We start from the raw sequence: 18,906 nt of genomic DNA on the forward strand, positions 1-18,906 counted from the left end.
AGAAGTGAACAAGATGATAAGAAAGGCGGTTTTCCAGTTATTGAAAGAAGCATAAACAATGAAGATTTTAGACGAGCATTCTTTTTTGTATCCTTTTTAAACTTACAAGTTATTACCATAAAATAGATGGATTTCAGATAGGAAATACTTCATCATATTCAATATATTTCTTGGGCTTCATTATAATTAAGTAAAATTTGTATGACAAAGCCCAAGGTGTTTTCAAATAAAGATAGTTTATCCTCAACTAGATTATCTATACTTATGATTATCCTCAACTAGAATTTTCAGATATTATACATAATATTAGCATTTTTTGGCACAGGCAATATTGCATCATTGAATTCATTTGAAGTCAGATGGGTGACTTGCTTCATAACATCTTTCCACCCATTTGTTATTACAACTCTAATATTATTGAAAACCCTAGCACCATTCCTCGTTGTTGCTTGTGGTTTTAGAGCGGTGCAATGTTTGACAAAGGTACTGTATTACAATCTAAGCTTACAATGTAAAATGGACTATGGGTTCAGGATAATATTATTGTGTCAGAGGCTTGTATTTACAAACGTTATTTGGATATGTACAGCGCTCTCTTATGATAATAATTCTATATCCCAGTGCTTTAATCATGACAGCCTTCTCAGTAGTTTTGGCATGATAGCCTTTGCAGTGCATACAAAACTATGATTAGCTAATATTCAGATACAACTTTGCTTGAGTTGGCCATCAGATAAACAAAGCTGAACAAAGCTAAACTACGTATTTGCAGACTCTGGTGTTCGGGCGCACTGTGCGTTCTTATATTGTTCGTGAATATGGGTGAAAATTTGAATAATAATAATATTGTTTTGCAATTTCAGGCACCTGTTGGTTATTTAAATATAGTAGTTTTGATGTATTCAAACATAATGGGAATTCATTTGCTGTATAAAGTGAAGAATACAGGAAGCTGGTTGGAAATTGGGACATCAATTTCTCACTATGTTATTGTTCAAGTAATCACTCTATTTATTGTTTTGATTAACCAGATTGCAAGATTAATGACTGATTTTAGTTCATACAGCTTTGTAAAGAGATTATTAAAAACTCGAAAAAAATACGAATAAATAAAAATAAAACATACAATTGTAGATTATTTATACAATATTTTGTAAAGGAAGACTACATGTATAATTCAAAATCAATTCTGTTGGAATTGTAAAATTGACTGTCTTCTCCTTGCTTTTTCACCCATACACCAGATTTAAAGTAGCCTTCTGAAGCCCACTTATTCATTTGTTCTGTGGAATGCGGTCCTGATACATCGTCATCATTTTGACTCCATTTAAACTCCCATTTGACTTCATTGGTATTCTTCTCCTCAGTTTTAGTTTCAAATGGAGTTGGGTCTGATTTTTAGATTCTAGATTTTGCTTTTCTTTCTGATCAAAGTCATCTGCATACATATCTAAATCGGCATCTTCATTACTAGCTTTAGAGACAATGCCATTAATTTTTTCATAGTTCTCTTGATAAATGTCCATATTACCCATTTTGTTAAGATTTGATTAGCAAGTTCTGTTATTCTTGTAACAATTTTGCTGTTTTCATCAATAATTCCTGCTTTTTTCCTTTTCCAACGCTCTGCAGAAGAAATTTTTGAACTTGCACCTGAAATATAGTTAATTATTGTTATTAAATTTATGTTTCCACAAGCGGCGATAGCCTAGTTGGGTGTGGAACGGTCTACCAAGACGAATGTCCGCAGGTTCAAATCCCAAGGGCACACACCTCTGACTTTTCTAAAAAAATCATGTGTGTATTCTTTGTGAATTTATTGTTCGCTTTAACGGTGAAGGAAAACATCGTGAGGAAACCTGCACATCCGAGAAGTTCTCTATAGGAATTTCGAAGGTGTGTGAAGTATACCAATCTGCACTAGGTCAGCGTGGTTGGACGGTAGTAGAGGAGGCCCGTGCTCAGCAGTGGGCAAGTATATAATACAGGGCTGATATTATTATTATTATTATGTTTCCACATGAGAAAAAGAAGAAATGATATGATAAGTGAGTTTTGATTGGTGAAGCAATTCACCACATTCCACATACACTGAATGAAATAAAAACATAAATACTTACCTAATCTCTGCAAAGCCTTAGCAATGGTTTCTCGTGGTTTCATATGTTGTAAAATTTCTTTGTAATTTTCTATCAAATCAAATTTCTCATTAATCTCTTCATCTTCACTGCTGGATTCATCGCCCAGTCCTTTGTTGTCTTCACTTTTGTGAATTTTGTACTTGTCTTCAGGTCGGCCCTTGACTTTCACCCAATCTATGTTATCTAACCAGCCATCTTTTATTTCTGTCTGTTTTTTCCATTGATAATGTCCTTGTGCATCAAAATGTCCTTCCTCCAGCTCTTCCTTCATATTAAATGGAGTTATAGTAATCTGAAATGAAAACATAATTCTAAATGTAATGTGTTTATATTTGCATTATCAAGACTCGAGCGATCCATCATTGTTTTAACAGGTGTTGTAGCTTCTAAATAAAATCTACTAACAAAGTATACAGTAAAGGGCAATCTCAAATTATTGTATTTTGTCTATACATTTTAAACAGACAGTTACTTAAGAACAGGTAAATAATATGTAGCTTTTGGAGAACACATTTTTAAACATACAGCGGTGTGGCACCAAACGCAAATCTTGGCTTCTGTAGCAGATAGCGAATACACCTCTTGGGTTAGCTGTTTGCGCTAATCACTAATACAAGTAACAAAACAGTGAACATTTATTGTTGATATTATTGTACTTATATCAATTAATTTTTATACAAAGATCGTGATTATTTTACTTACTTCACCTTCAATTCCCCCAACTCCTTCTTCTTCTCCTTCAATATCGTCTGCATTCATCACATTGTTCCTTTCCTCTTCTGCCCCATTATCTTCCTCGTCAGAATCCAATGAGTGTTTTTTTCCCTCCCTCACTGGTTGTTTCGGTCCTTCGTCGTCAAAGACTTCAGAGGCCGGCCGCTTCGACATTTTCTCATATACTAATTAGCACTCAACTCTCCTGAAACGTGGATTAAATTTCGATATTCATTAATGTCGAAACTATAATAGAAAACAACCATAAAATCGATTTTTGCAAGTTTATCCGGGAAAAACTGTCAAGATTAAAAAATATAAGTTCAGTGTGCCAACAATATTTTTTCAATTTTTAACTTATGTAAGAGTTTCCGTCAAAAATGTCAGCTTCTGTATAATTCATGAAAGTATTTATAGTTTACATTTTTTTCGAAAATTTTTATCTAGTTAAAAAACAGATAAAAGTGCTGATTTTACTCTCAGAAATTTTAAATATGTAAGAAGCATAGTATCGCAAAAAAATGACGATTAGTCTTTCAACCATCGATATGAATCTATAAAAAATATAGCAGGCGCCAGACCATAGTGTTTCCCTCTTTTCTTACGAGTAATTTCATTTTATATTTATAGATTATTTTTCATAACTAATATGAAAATATTTTGTCATAAGTTGGGAAAAATGAATTAAGTATGTGGTAGCACAAAAAAAAACTACGCATCCGTTTTTATTTGATGTAGAATGTCATTGATGCCTGTCTCATGTGCCGTTACATCGTGAATCCCTTTATTAATTACGGTGCATACTTACTCTAAGCGTTTTCCACTAGGTTTCCATTCGCCCATCCCGCCAATCTTACGTTTAGTAGATAACGATTAATAATTATCGCTAAATCACCAAAGAATTCTAAGATTATATACATCGTCAATTGGCAAGATTATCATACAGAAATTTTGCGTTCACTTAATCTGCCGCGAAATAGCAAAACACCAATGTAAAATACTCTATATTGTTTCCACATCGTGATTTTCAGTTTTTTTTAAGTGAATATCAGCATATTTTCTGTAAATATCTTATTTTTGTAGTAGTATCTAAGGACGCTGTGACATCTTGTCACACAGACATTTCAAATAAGACAACGACTAACGGCCGCTTTCAATATGCAATCCTCATTAGCATTCAATCATAAAAATTACTTAATATTACTTTTACTAATTTATTAATACTGCATATGAGACGGTCCTTCATCTGGATCATCAAATGGTAGAGGGGTTCTCTCCTCATATTTCTTCATTTTCAACTTGACTAAACAACATTAACAAACAAGTAACAATGGATAAATAACAGAAAATTATAACAAAGAATTCATAACAATAATCATTAAGCGTGTCAAGACAGCGTGAAAGCACATCAAGGCAATTATAATTTTTTGGTCTACGGTACGCGTGTAAGTATAGACGGCACTAGTGCACAAGCGAAAGAATATAAGTGCCACCAATTTAGATTAGTTTCTTCAATGAACCAAACCAACCAAAAAAAAAAAAAAATTATACCAAATTTACTTCTAAGATATGGTCTATCCACCTGCCAAACTTTATCAAAACACGTTAAGCAGTTTCTGCGTTTGCATTTAAGTTAGTATTAGTGAGGAAGACCAATTATTCTCAAACGAAGTTAATCAAAATACGCGCCAATTGAAATTTTACAGTTTCTATCAATAATTACAATTATTATACTTCGTGTGCAATTTAAAATTTAAAATCCTTGAAAGACCAAAATAGAAATTTCCTCACCAATACAATATAATAATATTGTGCTTTTTTTATTTATTTAATTTGTGTTAAATAAATGCAAAATTTACTTCATACGATCCCTCCGAAATTTGAAAGATCTGCATTTGTTTTTGCCTTGCACTCCTGAGTGCGTATATGTTTTACTTAATTTACAAATATTGGTTGTGGTTAGGAAAATATTTAATATCTCCGAGATATTTTAATTTTTCATGTTCAATGATTACATTAATATACAAAAATCTCTCAATTCGTAATAATAATATCGTGTCTAGGTGGCGTAGTTGTATTATAGTAGGACTGCAGTGCCGAGGTGTCTAGTTTGATCCCAGGTCGGGCAGGAATGGATTGGATGGAATTAGATGAATGGATTGCATGAAACTGGATTTTTCTTGTGGGGTATCAGAACTCGTAGTGAGCACCGGGGGAAACCTGCGAATGGGATACTGGACTCCCTCGGCTCAGCGACTGAATTTCTAGAAAGTTGGAAGGGGATAGCTGGGAAGAAAGTATAGGAGAAGGATAGGAAACCTCTTAGGATGAGAGGAGGGGAGAAGGTCAGGAAATGATCGCGAGCCCTTATAGACCTCAACATGAATTGGCAACTATTTCCACACATAGCTATCTGGCTAGGGCTGCGACAAATGTACCACCGCGTCGTGCATGGCCGTGCATTCGGTGTGGAGACCGAGCTCACAAGATGAAGTTAAGAAGTGAAGGGAATCCTTGGGGGGTTATGGCGATAGATTACCTTCCGCTCTTCTCTATCACATCATGGGTCGGAATATGCATAGCGAACAGTGGGTGCATCAGTTGCGCCTTGCCTACCTCTTCTAGGATAAAAGGCATGAGCTTGCGTGTAGTAATATATACTCTATTGATACATAAAATATTTATTATCTACACATAATAATATGATAAAAGCTGGTCAAGGGCATGTAGGGTCAGTATTTCTTGGACAGTGGGTATCTTGGGAGGCTAGGTATATTGCGTAACTTGTTTACATTTGCGTGTCGTGTTATTTAGAATAATATTTTAACATGACTGAACTAAATTTGGGTCATTACATTATAGGGCGAATACCTACTGAAAATCAAAACATAGCTATAGCCTCAATATATTTATGAGGCTATATTATTTTTTTATTTGTTCGAACAAGTCGGATGAAATGCTACTTACTTTATGCGTACCTATGTATTGAAAAATTATTTTCAAGTTTTCTATTTATTTAACCTAGGTATTTGAATTAGACAGTAATAATTTTGCAGACCTGATCCTGTAATAAGTAAGTCAAATATTTTAACAGTTATCACTATTATGATATTTCAATTGAAGGGCTACTTAGTTCTCAAAAGTAGGATTTTTTTTTACCTAGCCTGATTTTGTAGTATTTATATTACAAACATAAAGAAAATGATGTCGTACGGATGATTAGAAAATACTAGCAGTTAAATTAAGTACATAATAATAATAATACATACGAGTTTTTTTTATTAAATTTTCGGTCAATAATTATATAATATAAATCTACTTTTTACTTTAATTTAGATTTTAGATCGTGAGCCTAAATTTGTAGTAACTACTTATCTACGTAAATTTAATTATACTTGTTATATTATTATGAATTGAGTAGTATTATCGATATTTTCATGATATTTATGTATTCAATTAAATTACAAGAAATAGGAGCGTAAGATTTCAATACTTTATAAAGTAAGTCAATTGACTGTTTTAATAATTTTGAGAAAGTCAATTGACTAGGTCGACCAAATTTTTTTTAAAAAAAAGGAAGTGTTTTGACTCGACATGACTTTATATAGTTAGCAAACGGTTGAGGCGGAGAGCATTCTGTGTTCGAGACTCGTAAAGAGCAGTCGACTTGAATAATAAGTGGTTTCAAGACATTACTTGTTTTAATTTCCAATCCCTAGATTCTGAGTTTTCTTATATACTTATGTGATGAATGGTTATTCAATTCAATTTGTCAGATAAGTTGAAATCAGTGGCATTTACACCAATATTTAGTAGATATTTCCACTAAATATAAATAGACTAATAAATTCGATAATATTATATACTAAAATATTCTTCTTAAATAGTTATATTATGTTGCTTGGTGTGACGAAAAATAAACTGTTAACGAGTTAAGACAAAAAACATAATAATTTATTTGAACTATACCACTTATATTAGGTATTTCAGAGTTTCTGTGCAATATTTAACGATAATTTTATAAAAATCGTTGTGACGTGCCATTATAGCTATCAAGTGCGCACTGACATTAAAATAAAATTAAAGTATTCCACATAGATTTAGCTCAGTCCAGAATTATCTTGTCAAATCTTATGATAATATAAATATTACTTACTGTAAACATTATCAGACTTTATAAAGTATTAAGGTGCGTTCGGGTAAGATCGTTTAACGATAAATACAGTGAAACTATTATTTAGTTTAGGCTACATAGGCGGCGACGCTGTTTCTTTCTGCCCCGCCCTGTAAGTATACGAAAGTTGATGCTACGACCAAGAATAGGTATGCTGTGAAACAAAAAGGTAGATTTCGTACTTCTTGACACTGATCGAGACTTCTATTTGATTTTGTGGACCTTATAATCATTATAATCGTTATTAGAATTAAGTTCGAACTTACCTCGCGAACGTCCGATCTTTTCTATGTGTTTTAAATTTCTATACAGATATTATCACCTATTTTAAGCTTATACGGAGAGAATTGGAAGATGATTAAATTATCACATAAAGTAGCATTAATAATAACCAGTTTCATGTATAAAATGCCGGTACCGCTTAAATATTTTATTGGAAAAAATATTTACGAGACTCCTGCAACACGAAATTAGCCGAACGCACCGTATAGCGCATATAAACATAAAATAAAATTGTTAATCTGAAATGATTTCTACTTATGTTAATTTCCAGTTTAGTGCTATATTATTATATGCAGTCACTTTCAGTGTGTCATTATTTATGATCTTTATTCTATAATAAATAGAGTATTTTGTAAAGTAAATTCAGTCTATGAGAATATACATATAAAGTCTAAAATACTGAGTAGGTTTTTGAGATATTTTCTGGAATTATACAGTAGAGGGAGCAAATGTGCCTTATCAGAAATGGTTAGTGGTTACTTAAATATTTGGATATGACAACATACTTAAAAAATTGATAAACCTCACTTTGGGTTTAAATTTCCTTTCTAACAATATTTTTTTGTAATTTATTCTAGATGTTAATATTTTTTGTAGCAGGGTACATTTTTTATATAGTGTATGAGTGCCACATAACATTATAGTTTAATTAATAGTTCTGAATTAAGTAACTGGAAGCAGACATTTTAAATTACAAGTTTTTCTCGGTTTGTTACATTACCTAGCCAGGATAATACTATTAGGTACTTAGGTTACATGGATAATGTATATTTAAAAAGCAGGGAACTACTTAATTTTTTTTCCATATTAATGTCTTATTATTTGAAGGCATTTCAATAGTATCAATAAGGGATAAATTATTTTTCTCTCCTAATTTAGTCAGATCATTTATGTCACGTACACCATATGAAGGATCAATATCTCTGAGAGTAGCATCAAACCGAATATTACTGTCTGGTGACAATCTTCCATCTTTAGCATAAGGACCATATGTGATCATGAATGCATCACGTTTCAAGTATTGGCCTGCATTCTCAAACAACCTTATAGTGCATTCAAAAGGAGTTATGTGAATCATATTAGCATTGTAAATGTAGTCTATACTTTCTTCTTTAAACCCATACTGAGATAAACTATTACAAATGTCCAAGTGTAGCGGGGGTAAAATGTTTTTTGTGGGACAGTGTTTGGCATAGTATGAGATACTTCCTAATAGAGCACTGTCTACTTCCGTTGGCTGAAATTTGAAGTTTGGAAAATGTGGTGCAAAATGTGCCACATGTTGTCCAGAGCCTGATGCTATCTCTACAAAGAGAGGATTTTCTTCATCATCATTTTCTGTGTCAGTAATTAGGAATCTCTTGAGGACTTGTAGTATAGATTCTTTGTTTCTTGATGCAGCTGGATAGATAAGCTTCTCATTTGTAATACTGAAATGAATTTATACATTGCTTTATACACAAATAGACATTATGCATATTGGTATATATTTCCCCTATATGAGGCCTAGATATGCTTGTATTGTTGTACAAAGGAAAGGTGCCTATATGAAATAATCATATAGTACAAGATATATAGCAAAGCAGTATCTATAAAGGTTCTCATAGGGGAATTTTAGCAGATACACCATACATCTACTGATTGTAAAGCTTATTTGCTACCAAGATGTGATAAATGCAATTCTATCGCCATATCAACTCGCGTGTTTTTTGAACCAACAATTTATAAAGTTTTTGACCAACTTAGGAATCGAACCCAAGACATCTAATGTTTCACAGTGTAAGTTGTGGTCTCTTAATCTTCGGCCACTAGACTAAAACCAGTATAAAACAGGACCAAACAATTTTTAGATCTCACATGTAAACAGCAATTACTTCTATTCACTCAGTTTTTTTATTACATATAAGTAAGATACTACCATAAAGTTTAAAAAAATTTAAGGAATAGCTATATATGAATCCTACCTTTCATTTTCGTGAAAACCACAAGCGAAATCTTGAGTCTTCGACATTGGCCTCCTTAGCACCCGGCTAAGGCGAATTAACGTGCTATGAACGATGGCAATGGCTATGGCAGTAAATTTTGTGAAGTCTCATATAATCTACAGTTATTTTTATGAGGTAAATTTCAAATATTTGTGTTACACAAATGTAGACAGGTTTTGCATGGATTTGTAGTATTTTTTTTACGTCACAGTTAGTAAAATTACAATAAATTATTTTGGACTAAAGTCTTCTGTATGTAATTTAATACTTTTTGAATTTATTTAATAATTATTATTAGATTCACTATTGACCGGTATAGATATATTTTTATTTAAAAAGATTTAACTACATAATGTAACATGTAGCCTTATGTAGTTCGTGAACATTGAATTGAACTAATTCATGAACGTCAGAACGTTGTTTCGAATGTAATGAATCACAGAGCTAGTAAAATATTGAATGTCACTATGAATCACTACGACGCGAGACGGAGCGGTGATCTGTCAAGTGTGAGTGTTACCGAGACGGATTCTCTGTATAACATGAAGTCTGTATAAAATTTTAGTTTCAATACATGTAAATTAGAAAAAAAACTGTATAATAGTTTCTCGAAAAAAAATGTATGTGTATTTAAATACAGATAAATAATAATATGTATACCTGGCATCACTGCATCTTCCACAGACTGAAAGAAACAGACTAATCAAGAAGCTGGATTAATGGCTGGATATAAGCTTGAGACCATAGACTAAGTAATATATTACGTAAGAAGAGGCGGCACTTGGTACATTGAATTTGAGCTCACGCACATACATGAGCAGTTAGAGTTACATTTTGTACCAACATAGCGCAAAAAAAATGACGCAAGGCTGCCAACTTACTATAAATCTGCTCATCTCTAGGGACGTTCCTTATTCAAACGATAATATCGATAAAAATTGCTGTCCATAAATCTTACACTGGTATAAATTATGATTGAATTTGGAATATTCAAAATAAAATGTCCACAATTTTTAATAATTCTCTTTATTTAATTACAAAATACACAATATTATTACGTGAATTTCTTATGTATAAATTGTATAATGTTTAGGTCTCCTACTCAAAAATTCATTATACTCCAGTTTTCCGTTATATATTGCCAATTTTATATGGAAATTTAAATTTTTGATACCTTACAGATATGATGTTTTTCCGTCCAATCAACAATTATTATGATACAATCATTGAAAGGGCAAATTCATAGATTTCGCACGTGCCTTTTTTGATTACGTTAATAAGCATAGAATTGAAACTATAATCTAGAGTATTCTCTTCAACGACTACTTGAGTTTGTAAATTTGAATTAAATATACATCACTTTTATGTAATGTTTTAAATCATAATATAAATGTTCTTTTACCGGTGTGGATCAAGTGGAAATTTAGCCATAAATATGTTTGATTTTGGGTACCATTGTATGCCACAAACTTAACATTTTTTATACACATTAATTCTTTTCTTCATTCTCGCACACAAAATAAATAAACTACACAAATGTAAACAGAATTAGAGTCAATATCTAGGAATAATAAGAGTAACTACCTCGTAAGAGTCAATATCACGTAACACACAATACACAAATTTCTTCAAGAAGAAATATACACGAAACGGAGAAGTAGGCTCAACTCAACGTATTCGGCATAAAACTTAAATGATTATTGAACAAAATCGCAATTATACAGATTTTGCAAATAAAGTCGAACAATAACAAATCTACCGTTAATAATGGCGGCAAATTTCCATCTATCATAATAGCCAACATACTTTCTATATTTTTGGTCTAATATGTTGGTACAAGATGTTACCCTGATGTTACCTTTTGTCAACCAAAACTAAACTCTATGTGATGGTATTAAGATATATAATCATTCTTTAAAAATCCTAACCCAAACATAATTACACAAAATGTTCTAAGTGTCCACCCCCTATCAGCTATCAACACTGTCAACTGTCAATTGTGAGTCGTGACATCTGACAGATGAGAGGGTAAAGGTAGAATTTTGTCATTTTGTGTTTGAAAACTGAATAATGTATTTAAAGTTTTACATGTATCAATGAAATACTTGTTGTGGTGCTAGTAGAATTTTATTGTAATTGTTCTGTAAATGAAAGCTAGAAACATTAAGTTACTAAAACAGAAAGCACAACGTATATACATTGGTATACTATTAAGTCAACTGACTAAATTTATAATGATTATGACGAATAAAAATTATAAAAAGATGAAAAATGTTGATAAAGAATTCATAATGGATTTATTTCTAGACAGCGAAAATGTTTGCACAGTGAACAGGCTAGTGGTGTCAATAGCAAATGTTATAAATGAAAATCATGATAATTTAAATACTCTGGGAGATTTAATGAAAAGAGAATATAATCAAGTTTCACAGTCTGTTTCTGATGAGTGTTTGTTGGGTGTTTCTATTCGGCGAGTTAAATGTTTTTATGAATTGGTCATACAAAATTTTACTGATATTGAATATGTCAATAAGTTTAAAATGAAGCGAAGTACAGTTGAGGTAAATATTACATTTTTTTTTAAGTAAAAGTTTAAATTTTGTTGTGGTTTAAAAAGTGTATTTATAATATTCATTGTATTAAACTATTAATAAAAAAAAAATTAAGATAAACTTTTTGTCTATTTACAGGCACTGATAACATTTATGAAAAGCTATATCAAACCGGGAAATATTCCACTTGATAAAAAAGTGCATGTGTTCCTTTGGTTCTTACTAAATGATTCCTCATACAATGATATTGGGAAAATGTTTGGCTTGCATAAATCATCAGTCAGTTATATTTTTAATGAGATTGCTTCTCTGCTAACTGAGAACAGATATCATTTTATTAGCTGGCCGTCATCGGAGGAGCAACACATAACTAGGATTAAAGTAACCAGTAGATTTAAATTCCCCAATTGCGTAGGATTTATAGATGCTTGTAGATTTAAAGTTGGACCACAAAGAAATAGAAAAGAAAAACCAGAAATGGTGTTATTACAAGCTGTATGTGATGAATCTCTGATGTTTATGGACATTTATATAGGAGAAAAAGGAAAACTAAGGAAAAACAGGGTCTTCAAAGAGAGTCCGCTATCACATGAATTAAAAAACTTTGTTGACTTTGATAATCACATATTAGGAGATTCTGATTATCGTCTCAAAATGAATGTAATAACTCCTTTTACTAGTGAAGAATTACTGACAAGTGAAGAAATGAAGTTTAATGAAGTTCATTGGAAAGCCGCAGTTATATTGGCGGGCGTTTGAGTTGTTGAAAGAGATTCAGGAAACTTAATCACATAGATGTTGTTAAAATGGAATCTGTGAATTATTTGATTTCAGCAGCTTGTGTTCTGCATAATTTTATTTTAATGCAAGAAGGATGTTCTGATGTAAAAGAGGAAATTGTGTTGTGTGATGATGGTGTTAGCATAAATACAGATATTGTTAAAACAGCAGAGGAGAAAAGACAGTTTTTGTGTAATTATATTAATTATATGGATCTTGAGGAATAAATACTTGTATAAAGTATAGCAAACATTTTTTTTTAAATAATTGTTATTAGGGTATAAGTATACATTGTTGTTTTAATAGTTTACTGTAAATATATACTGAATAGTATCCTTACTTTACATGTAGTAGATTAAGTATAGTATTCAGTCTCGGATCTTGAATTTTTTTGAGGCGGGGCAAAATCTGGATAATGCTGCCCTAACCACCTATATCTTTAACTTTGTCATCATCATCATGATCATTTGGCGCTCCGCGGGAAATAATTTATGTGTGTAATGTTCTGGATGTCTCAGTAGTCAAAGTTGCGTTAATTATGAGTTGTGTATTTGTCTGCCAAGTTTGGATTTGCGCCCTTGAAGTAATGCATGGCGGGGCATGGGCCCAGGCTTGCCCTTATTGATCGGGGCTGATACTATTCTAATATTCGGTGAGTGTAGATAGAGCCTAAGGCGGCGCTAAGACTACGTTGCGAAGTGCGAAAAGAGGCACGGTGTTTGGGTAATTTTGTACAATTTATCCACATGAATTCATTGATATTATACCCTGGATGAAAGCATAATCGTTGTCGCAATATGCTCAAAAGAGTGTGTTGCATCCATCCATTAGAGTAGGATAAGATAAGGGCTGCCCACTTTCCTTTGTTCCGTGGCGAAGCGGAAGTAGATGCGATACAATATTAACGGGATGTAATTGACTTGTCGGGAGGCCTTAAGTCAACTTTGAAAATGTTATTTCCAACTACTGTTAGATGCAGCTGGCATTAAGATCTAACCGGGTGTAATATGAAAGCTCGTAGAAGTGTTCGATTTGTGTGGGTCACATGTTACTTTCTATACCATAGCCATTGTTTTTTATAAGTTGTATTAAATTTTTCTTTTACTGTAGAGGCTGTGCGTCTTTGGAATATACTACTTTTAGTTTTCAGGTAAGCAAAATTGCTACCAATATTTTAAAAAATTATATACTTCTTTCTCTTATTGTAACACAAAGTTATTAGTATCCATTGTTTTCTGCTTTATTTTTACTAGTTATTGGTCATAGTTCCAGGATATAAAGTTTCCAAGTTTCCTATACGTTAATCAGGGACTCGGGGGCTGTTTTAAAAGTTTCAAATAAATTTTGTTTGATAGTTATCGTTAACAGCTTATATAGATGGTACTCATTCCATTACCCTTTATTTGGGAGCATAGATTAGAGTGTGATTTCTGTATTTATTCGGTTTATACATTTATGTGACGAAATTAGTCAGGAGTTGCGAAACAGGCCTCTAGTGACGGGTCTAGACCGCTCGAGACAATTTAAAATGAATTTGAAGGTATACCAAAGAGTAAACGTTTCAACTATAGAGCTTGGTTCATTCATATTTCTCTAAAGACGCTAATATGTTACAATTATAATCTATGTTCTAGTAAAGGGCAGAAATATGGTCCCATCTTTGACAAATAAACTTAGAAAATATACTGGCTTTGGAAATTAGACGATCCAAAAGTCGTGTCTAGAAAGCTACTACTTATATTGTAATGCCCGTCAAAAAGGTTGAATTAAATGTTCATACGATCCAGGGAAAGAAAACAAAGACATGAATATAATAATACTTATATTCTTCTCTTAATTGATATAATTGGCCATAATTAAATTGGTTTATTGAAATGTAAAAAATATAAATAAAAATATTTGAAAAACATATACACAAGTCTGCATAAATTACAATACAAAGATGCCCTCCGTTTAGTAGGATCCCATTTTTGAATTCAATTGAGTTTGTATTTTGATTTTTTGCCTACATTAGTCCTTCATCGGAGTATATAGCATAATAAAGATTTAAACGAGAACCGAGAGTTCTATATGAGAATAACACTGTGAAATAAGGATATAAAGATGACATTCATTGACCTTTTATAATATTGTTAACAAAACCTTTAATATTTACATTATTAGATATCATTAAACATACTTATTTAACATTGAAAATTGTTTTAATTTTAGAAACGTTATAAATAAAAGCATGTTAACAATGCCCATCAATGTTTTTGTGGCAAAAGGATCAAAATATGTTACTTCCGACTGTCAACGTAATTCTAATAATAGCGTAACTCATAGAACTGCACTTTTTTTTAAACTATATGAGACTAATGGCTAGGAAACGAAATCAAAATACCTTTTCAGAGGAATACTTAATATAGGCAAAAAATCTAAATAAAACCCAGTAGTTTCGAGGATAGGATCTTAATAGACGTAGGGTAACTAATGCTTACTAAAGTTTGAAGGAGCGAGTAGCTATTTATTATCTAAAATATATTATTTCATTGTTTCAAAATAAAAATAAGTTTGAAAATATTTGCTCTATTAACCCGGCAACCACTGACGGGTAGTCTCAGAAGGGGATTTTAAGGTGGCAAATGGTATTTAAACTCTAATGTTACAATATTATAGTTGGAATTTTAGTAATAAGTATGTAGTTCCACAAACAAACCGATACGGTTATTGATGCTTCCGTGTGCCTAAAGATACCGCTGATTAATAATTATTCAGTCAGTGTTCGCTTGCATGTAGAGACTCAAAAGCATATCCTGCCGTGTTGTCCTTCCAGTGGGTTTCGGGTGTTAAGCACTTTATAAGAATTTACTTAAACGGTGTAATTTTCTACTACAATTATGTACAAAAAGATTATAATTTTGCTTAAATTAAAAGGCTTTGATTATACGGTGGGAACAATTGATTTTTTTTGTTTCTGGTGGTTACTTCAGCCTAATAACAATTTAATTCACATTGTAAGTCATAAAACAGAACTGGAATAGTTGTAAGATACTAAAATAGCAAAAGTTATAACCAAACTATGATAATATCAGATAGTACATATGTAAGTATATTGTGCATAAATATGACACATTTCTACACAATAAATATTCCCAATTTAAAGCAATTCAAACGTCAACAACTATATACCAGAAAGCATTGCTTGCTTTATAATATCCTATTCTTTGTCCTGATGTATTCTAACATTAGGCACTATATTGGCAACCTACAAGGCACTATGCACTTAGCACAGTAATATGCTATTATAATGATTTTATACATTAACAAAATTTATAACCAGTTGTATCATATAAATAATATTACGGCTTTATTTCTTTTGATTCGAAATTCATTTACAACATAGTCGAATTTTATTCAGTCGTAGGTTTACCTACATTAGTACCCGCGACCCTCGGGAATACGCGCACAAACGCGATTTTGCTCCTTAATTATTTATATTTACTTAATTTCCATTATCCTCTAACAGTACTGTACTTGTTCAGTTTTTGGACTGATCATCATAGTTTAGACATTCACGTCTCGAGTTTGACTACGTCAAACCTGTTCCTTGAGCCCGTTGGCCGGTTATAACTATGTATTTACAAATATGAACTATATTTACACAGCACTCAACCACCTCGCTAATCTAGAAAATATTCTTATGGAATGTCAAATAATACTAAAGCTGTTTAAAAAAACATCTACGGCTTCGATCAATTTTTGATAGCTCTTAAAATATGTCCAATATAAATGATTAACATATTGTATAAAATGTATCTACTATAAGAAAAACATATCAGCTTTAGTATTAACTAGTTATACTGAGTACTCTAGAAGGTCCATTACAAATCCATCGTAAATGCAATTTTCTTTTTGAGTAAGGAGTATCAGATAACGTTATTTACGATACTTTTATCTTCATAGATAATCGACACTGTACATTAAGTTAAAGATACAATATTTACAGTCATTAAAACGTCCACACAACACATACATTGCCGTAGCCGATTTCCTCGGTAGATTGGCACACACGTTACGTTCATGTTTTTTTTATCACTCTGTTATGGATCCATACACAGTTTGTTTAGGTATATTTCAAATATAAGTCTTTTTCACTTTTTGTAAAGTACCGCACTTGAGATCCTTGTCAAGGGATTCGGTGGAATTTCGGAGGTCGAGTGTTCTTTCCTTCCCGAGTTCTAGATGTAAATTGTCTTGCTTCGTAATGGGACAAACATTTGCCACCATATTCACGTTTTTCGATCTCGGTGGCATGTACGCCGTATTTGCATTTAATGGTGTTTCTAATGCGCTCAATCTGAAAAATGAATTTGTATTATTTTTCTGTGCCTGAATAAAATCGATAAATATGATTTTTATGGCGTGGTGCAGGTGTTTAAAATATAATAGAGAGTAAAACACGATAAAGAAAAAATCTGTTTATAAGAATAATGGAACAACGTTTTTTTGTTCACGTACCTGTTTAAACGATTATGTTGTTCATTGAATGGTGAGGTATCGGCAAGAAATGGATGACGAAATCGTCGCGAAAACAAATATCCTATAACGAATCCCACCATAAGTGTAACAAGACACGATGTTACTACTGCTGTGAATAAAGCTTGTGCACTGTATATATTGCCATCGGCTGCTTCGACCGTCAGCAAATCTAAAAGATATAAATAAAATAAGTATAATTTTATAATCACTAAAATTACAAACTGATATTATTGAAATGTATTCTTTTTACCTGTTTCGTGTTTACTGTTGGTGGTACTTTTTTCTTCTGATAATACATTTGTTTCTACAACTTCAATCAGTATTTCATTCTGAATGTCATCACTTTTTATGTGTGTTTCGCTTTCTGAAGTTGACAGTTTTTTTGTGCCTTGGTTTCTATTAGAATGTCGATCACCGGTCGATAACGCTGGTAGCTTATTACATACTTCAGTCTTTCCAGTTTCTACATTTTGTAGAAATCTCTCCGATTTGGAAACTGTCTATTTCCAACCCATGAACATTGTTGAATCTTAGAATCCCATGCACAGTGAGGATCTTGTAACGCAACACATTCCTAAAATAACAGAGAAATAGGCATTAAACAAACGTTACACTTTTTATTGAAATTGAAATCCTAAATGTCAATTCATACCTGCACGATTGCACGTTCCCACAATGCGACAGAGTGACAGCTTTTATTATGTCGCCCGACGCGACTATCAACTTTTCTGTTGTGAGAGCGATATGCATTTGTTTTATTGGTACTCCTTGAGGTAATACTTGTACTTCAGATATAACAGCCGTTCTCACAGGATTTCTGCTGTACTCATCGACACTACTATCGAAAACGCCTTCGTTAGAAGCTACATTTACGCCTTTGATAACTCGACCGTCATCAGTACCGACGTATATGACATCAAACTTGTTGCCATTCATAGCTTGAACTTGAGGATGTACAGCTATAGCAGAAAATCTGTATTGTAGACTTACTCTTATAAGAATAGGTCGTGCTAGAAACGAGGGTACTGCTTTATCCATCAGTGGATGTGTTTTAATAAAGTTAACTGTTGAATCGGAGAGCGTCCTGCTGTCTTCCACGCAAGATCCCGGTTTTGTCTGAGGGTACTTTTCTTTTTTCTAGAGGTAACCAGTTAGAATTAATAGTCTCTTGACCCTTAAATGCGCCTTCAAATGCATCCATAATGTCCCTCATTGCGAAAGCGCATACAGCTGAACCACCAATAGCATTTTGAGGTGTAGTAAATACTGCGTAAATGATGTCATTGCGGTTATTGCCACTACCATATTCTCCACTAATTAGTTCTGTTGTAGATTCTAAAAAATATATTTTATTTATAACGTACCTACGTATCGACGTAAAGGAACTCTAATTTACTCAAAAATTTAGGTAAATACTTACGGATTTCATCGAAATAAAATGGATATTCGCCAGGCATGGAACAATTTAGACGTGTTTTCAAAATGATGTCCATCGATCGCTAAAGCTATGAGGTCCTCCTTTATCGTTCAGACAAATTCTTGCTACCCTTGAATACACGGCCTGTCGAAAGACATATTTAAATGTTTATTTAATTCCGTAGATTTAGTAAAGTCACAAATTGTAACCATTATTGAAATACTGACCTTTCCGCAGTTCATGTACTCGACAGCAGTTTCTCTATAGAAGAAATAGGCATGACTTGTGGAAGCAACTGCTCCAACAAACGAAGGGTCGTTTAACAATCGCAGATCTGATC

The 18,906-nt window shown here is 32.5% G+C and overlaps 4 protein-coding genes and 1 pseudogene across 4 annotated transcripts; 2 read left to right on the plus strand and 3 right to left on the minus strand.

Moving 5' to 3' along the window:
- Positions 1 to 3: 3 nt before the first annotated feature.
- Positions 4 to 1,128, plus strand: LOC119192515 (GPI ethanolamine phosphate transferase 1-like; the record flags this gene model as incomplete). The annotated part of the gene is made up of 3 exons (XM_037446331.1): positions 4 to 87; positions 292 to 483; positions 864 to 1,128. Coding segments are annotated over 3 exons (522 nt in total), but the record flags the coding sequence as incomplete, so codon positions are not given.
- Positions 1,111 to 3,184, minus strand: LOC119192517 (CD2 antigen cytoplasmic tail-binding protein 2 homolog). Its single transcript, XM_037446332.1, is given in 5 exon segments — positions 1,111 to 1,397; positions 1,400 to 1,540; positions 1,543 to 1,653; positions 2,121 to 2,433; positions 2,844 to 3,184. Coding segments are annotated over 5 exon segments (984 nt in total). The 5' UTR covers positions 3,030 to 3,184; the 3' UTR covers positions 1,111 to 1,164.
- A 4,270-nt stretch (positions 3,185 to 7,454) lies between these two features.
- Positions 7,455 to 9,755, minus strand: LOC119192518 (methyltransferase-like 26). Its single transcript, XM_037446333.1, has 2 exons — positions 9,276 to 9,755; positions 7,455 to 8,741 (listed from the first exon to the last, which is right to left on the minus strand). Exons 1-2 carry the CDS (start codon positions 9,320 to 9,322, stop codon positions 8,102 to 8,104), a joined length of 687 nt encoding a protein of 228 aa, XP_037302230.1. The 5' UTR covers positions 9,323 to 9,755; the 3' UTR covers positions 7,455 to 8,101.
- A 1,535-nt stretch (positions 9,756 to 11,290) lies between these two features.
- On the plus strand, positions 11,291 to 12,627 carry LOC119192519 (protein ALP1-like). Its single transcript, XM_037446334.1, has 2 exons — positions 11,291 to 11,857; positions 11,987 to 12,627. Exons 1-2 carry the CDS (start codon positions 11,444 to 11,446, stop codon positions 12,605 to 12,607), a joined length of 1,035 nt encoding a protein of 344 aa, XP_037302231.1. The 5' UTR covers positions 11,291 to 11,443; the 3' UTR covers positions 12,608 to 12,627.
- A 2,563-nt stretch (positions 12,628 to 15,190) lies between these two features.
- On the minus strand, positions 15,191 to 18,901 carry LOC119192516 (annotated as a pseudogene).
- Between the last annotated feature and the right edge of the window lie 5 nt (positions 18,902 to 18,906).

The sequence above is a fragment of the Manduca sexta genome, unplaced genomic scaffold (assembly GCF_014839805.1).
Source record: "Manduca sexta isolate Smith_Timp_Sample1 unplaced genomic scaffold, JHU_Msex_v1.0 HiC_scaffold_2868, whole genome shotgun sequence".
Taxonomy (NCBI): Eukaryota; Metazoa; Arthropoda; class Insecta; order Lepidoptera; family Sphingidae; genus Manduca; species Manduca sexta.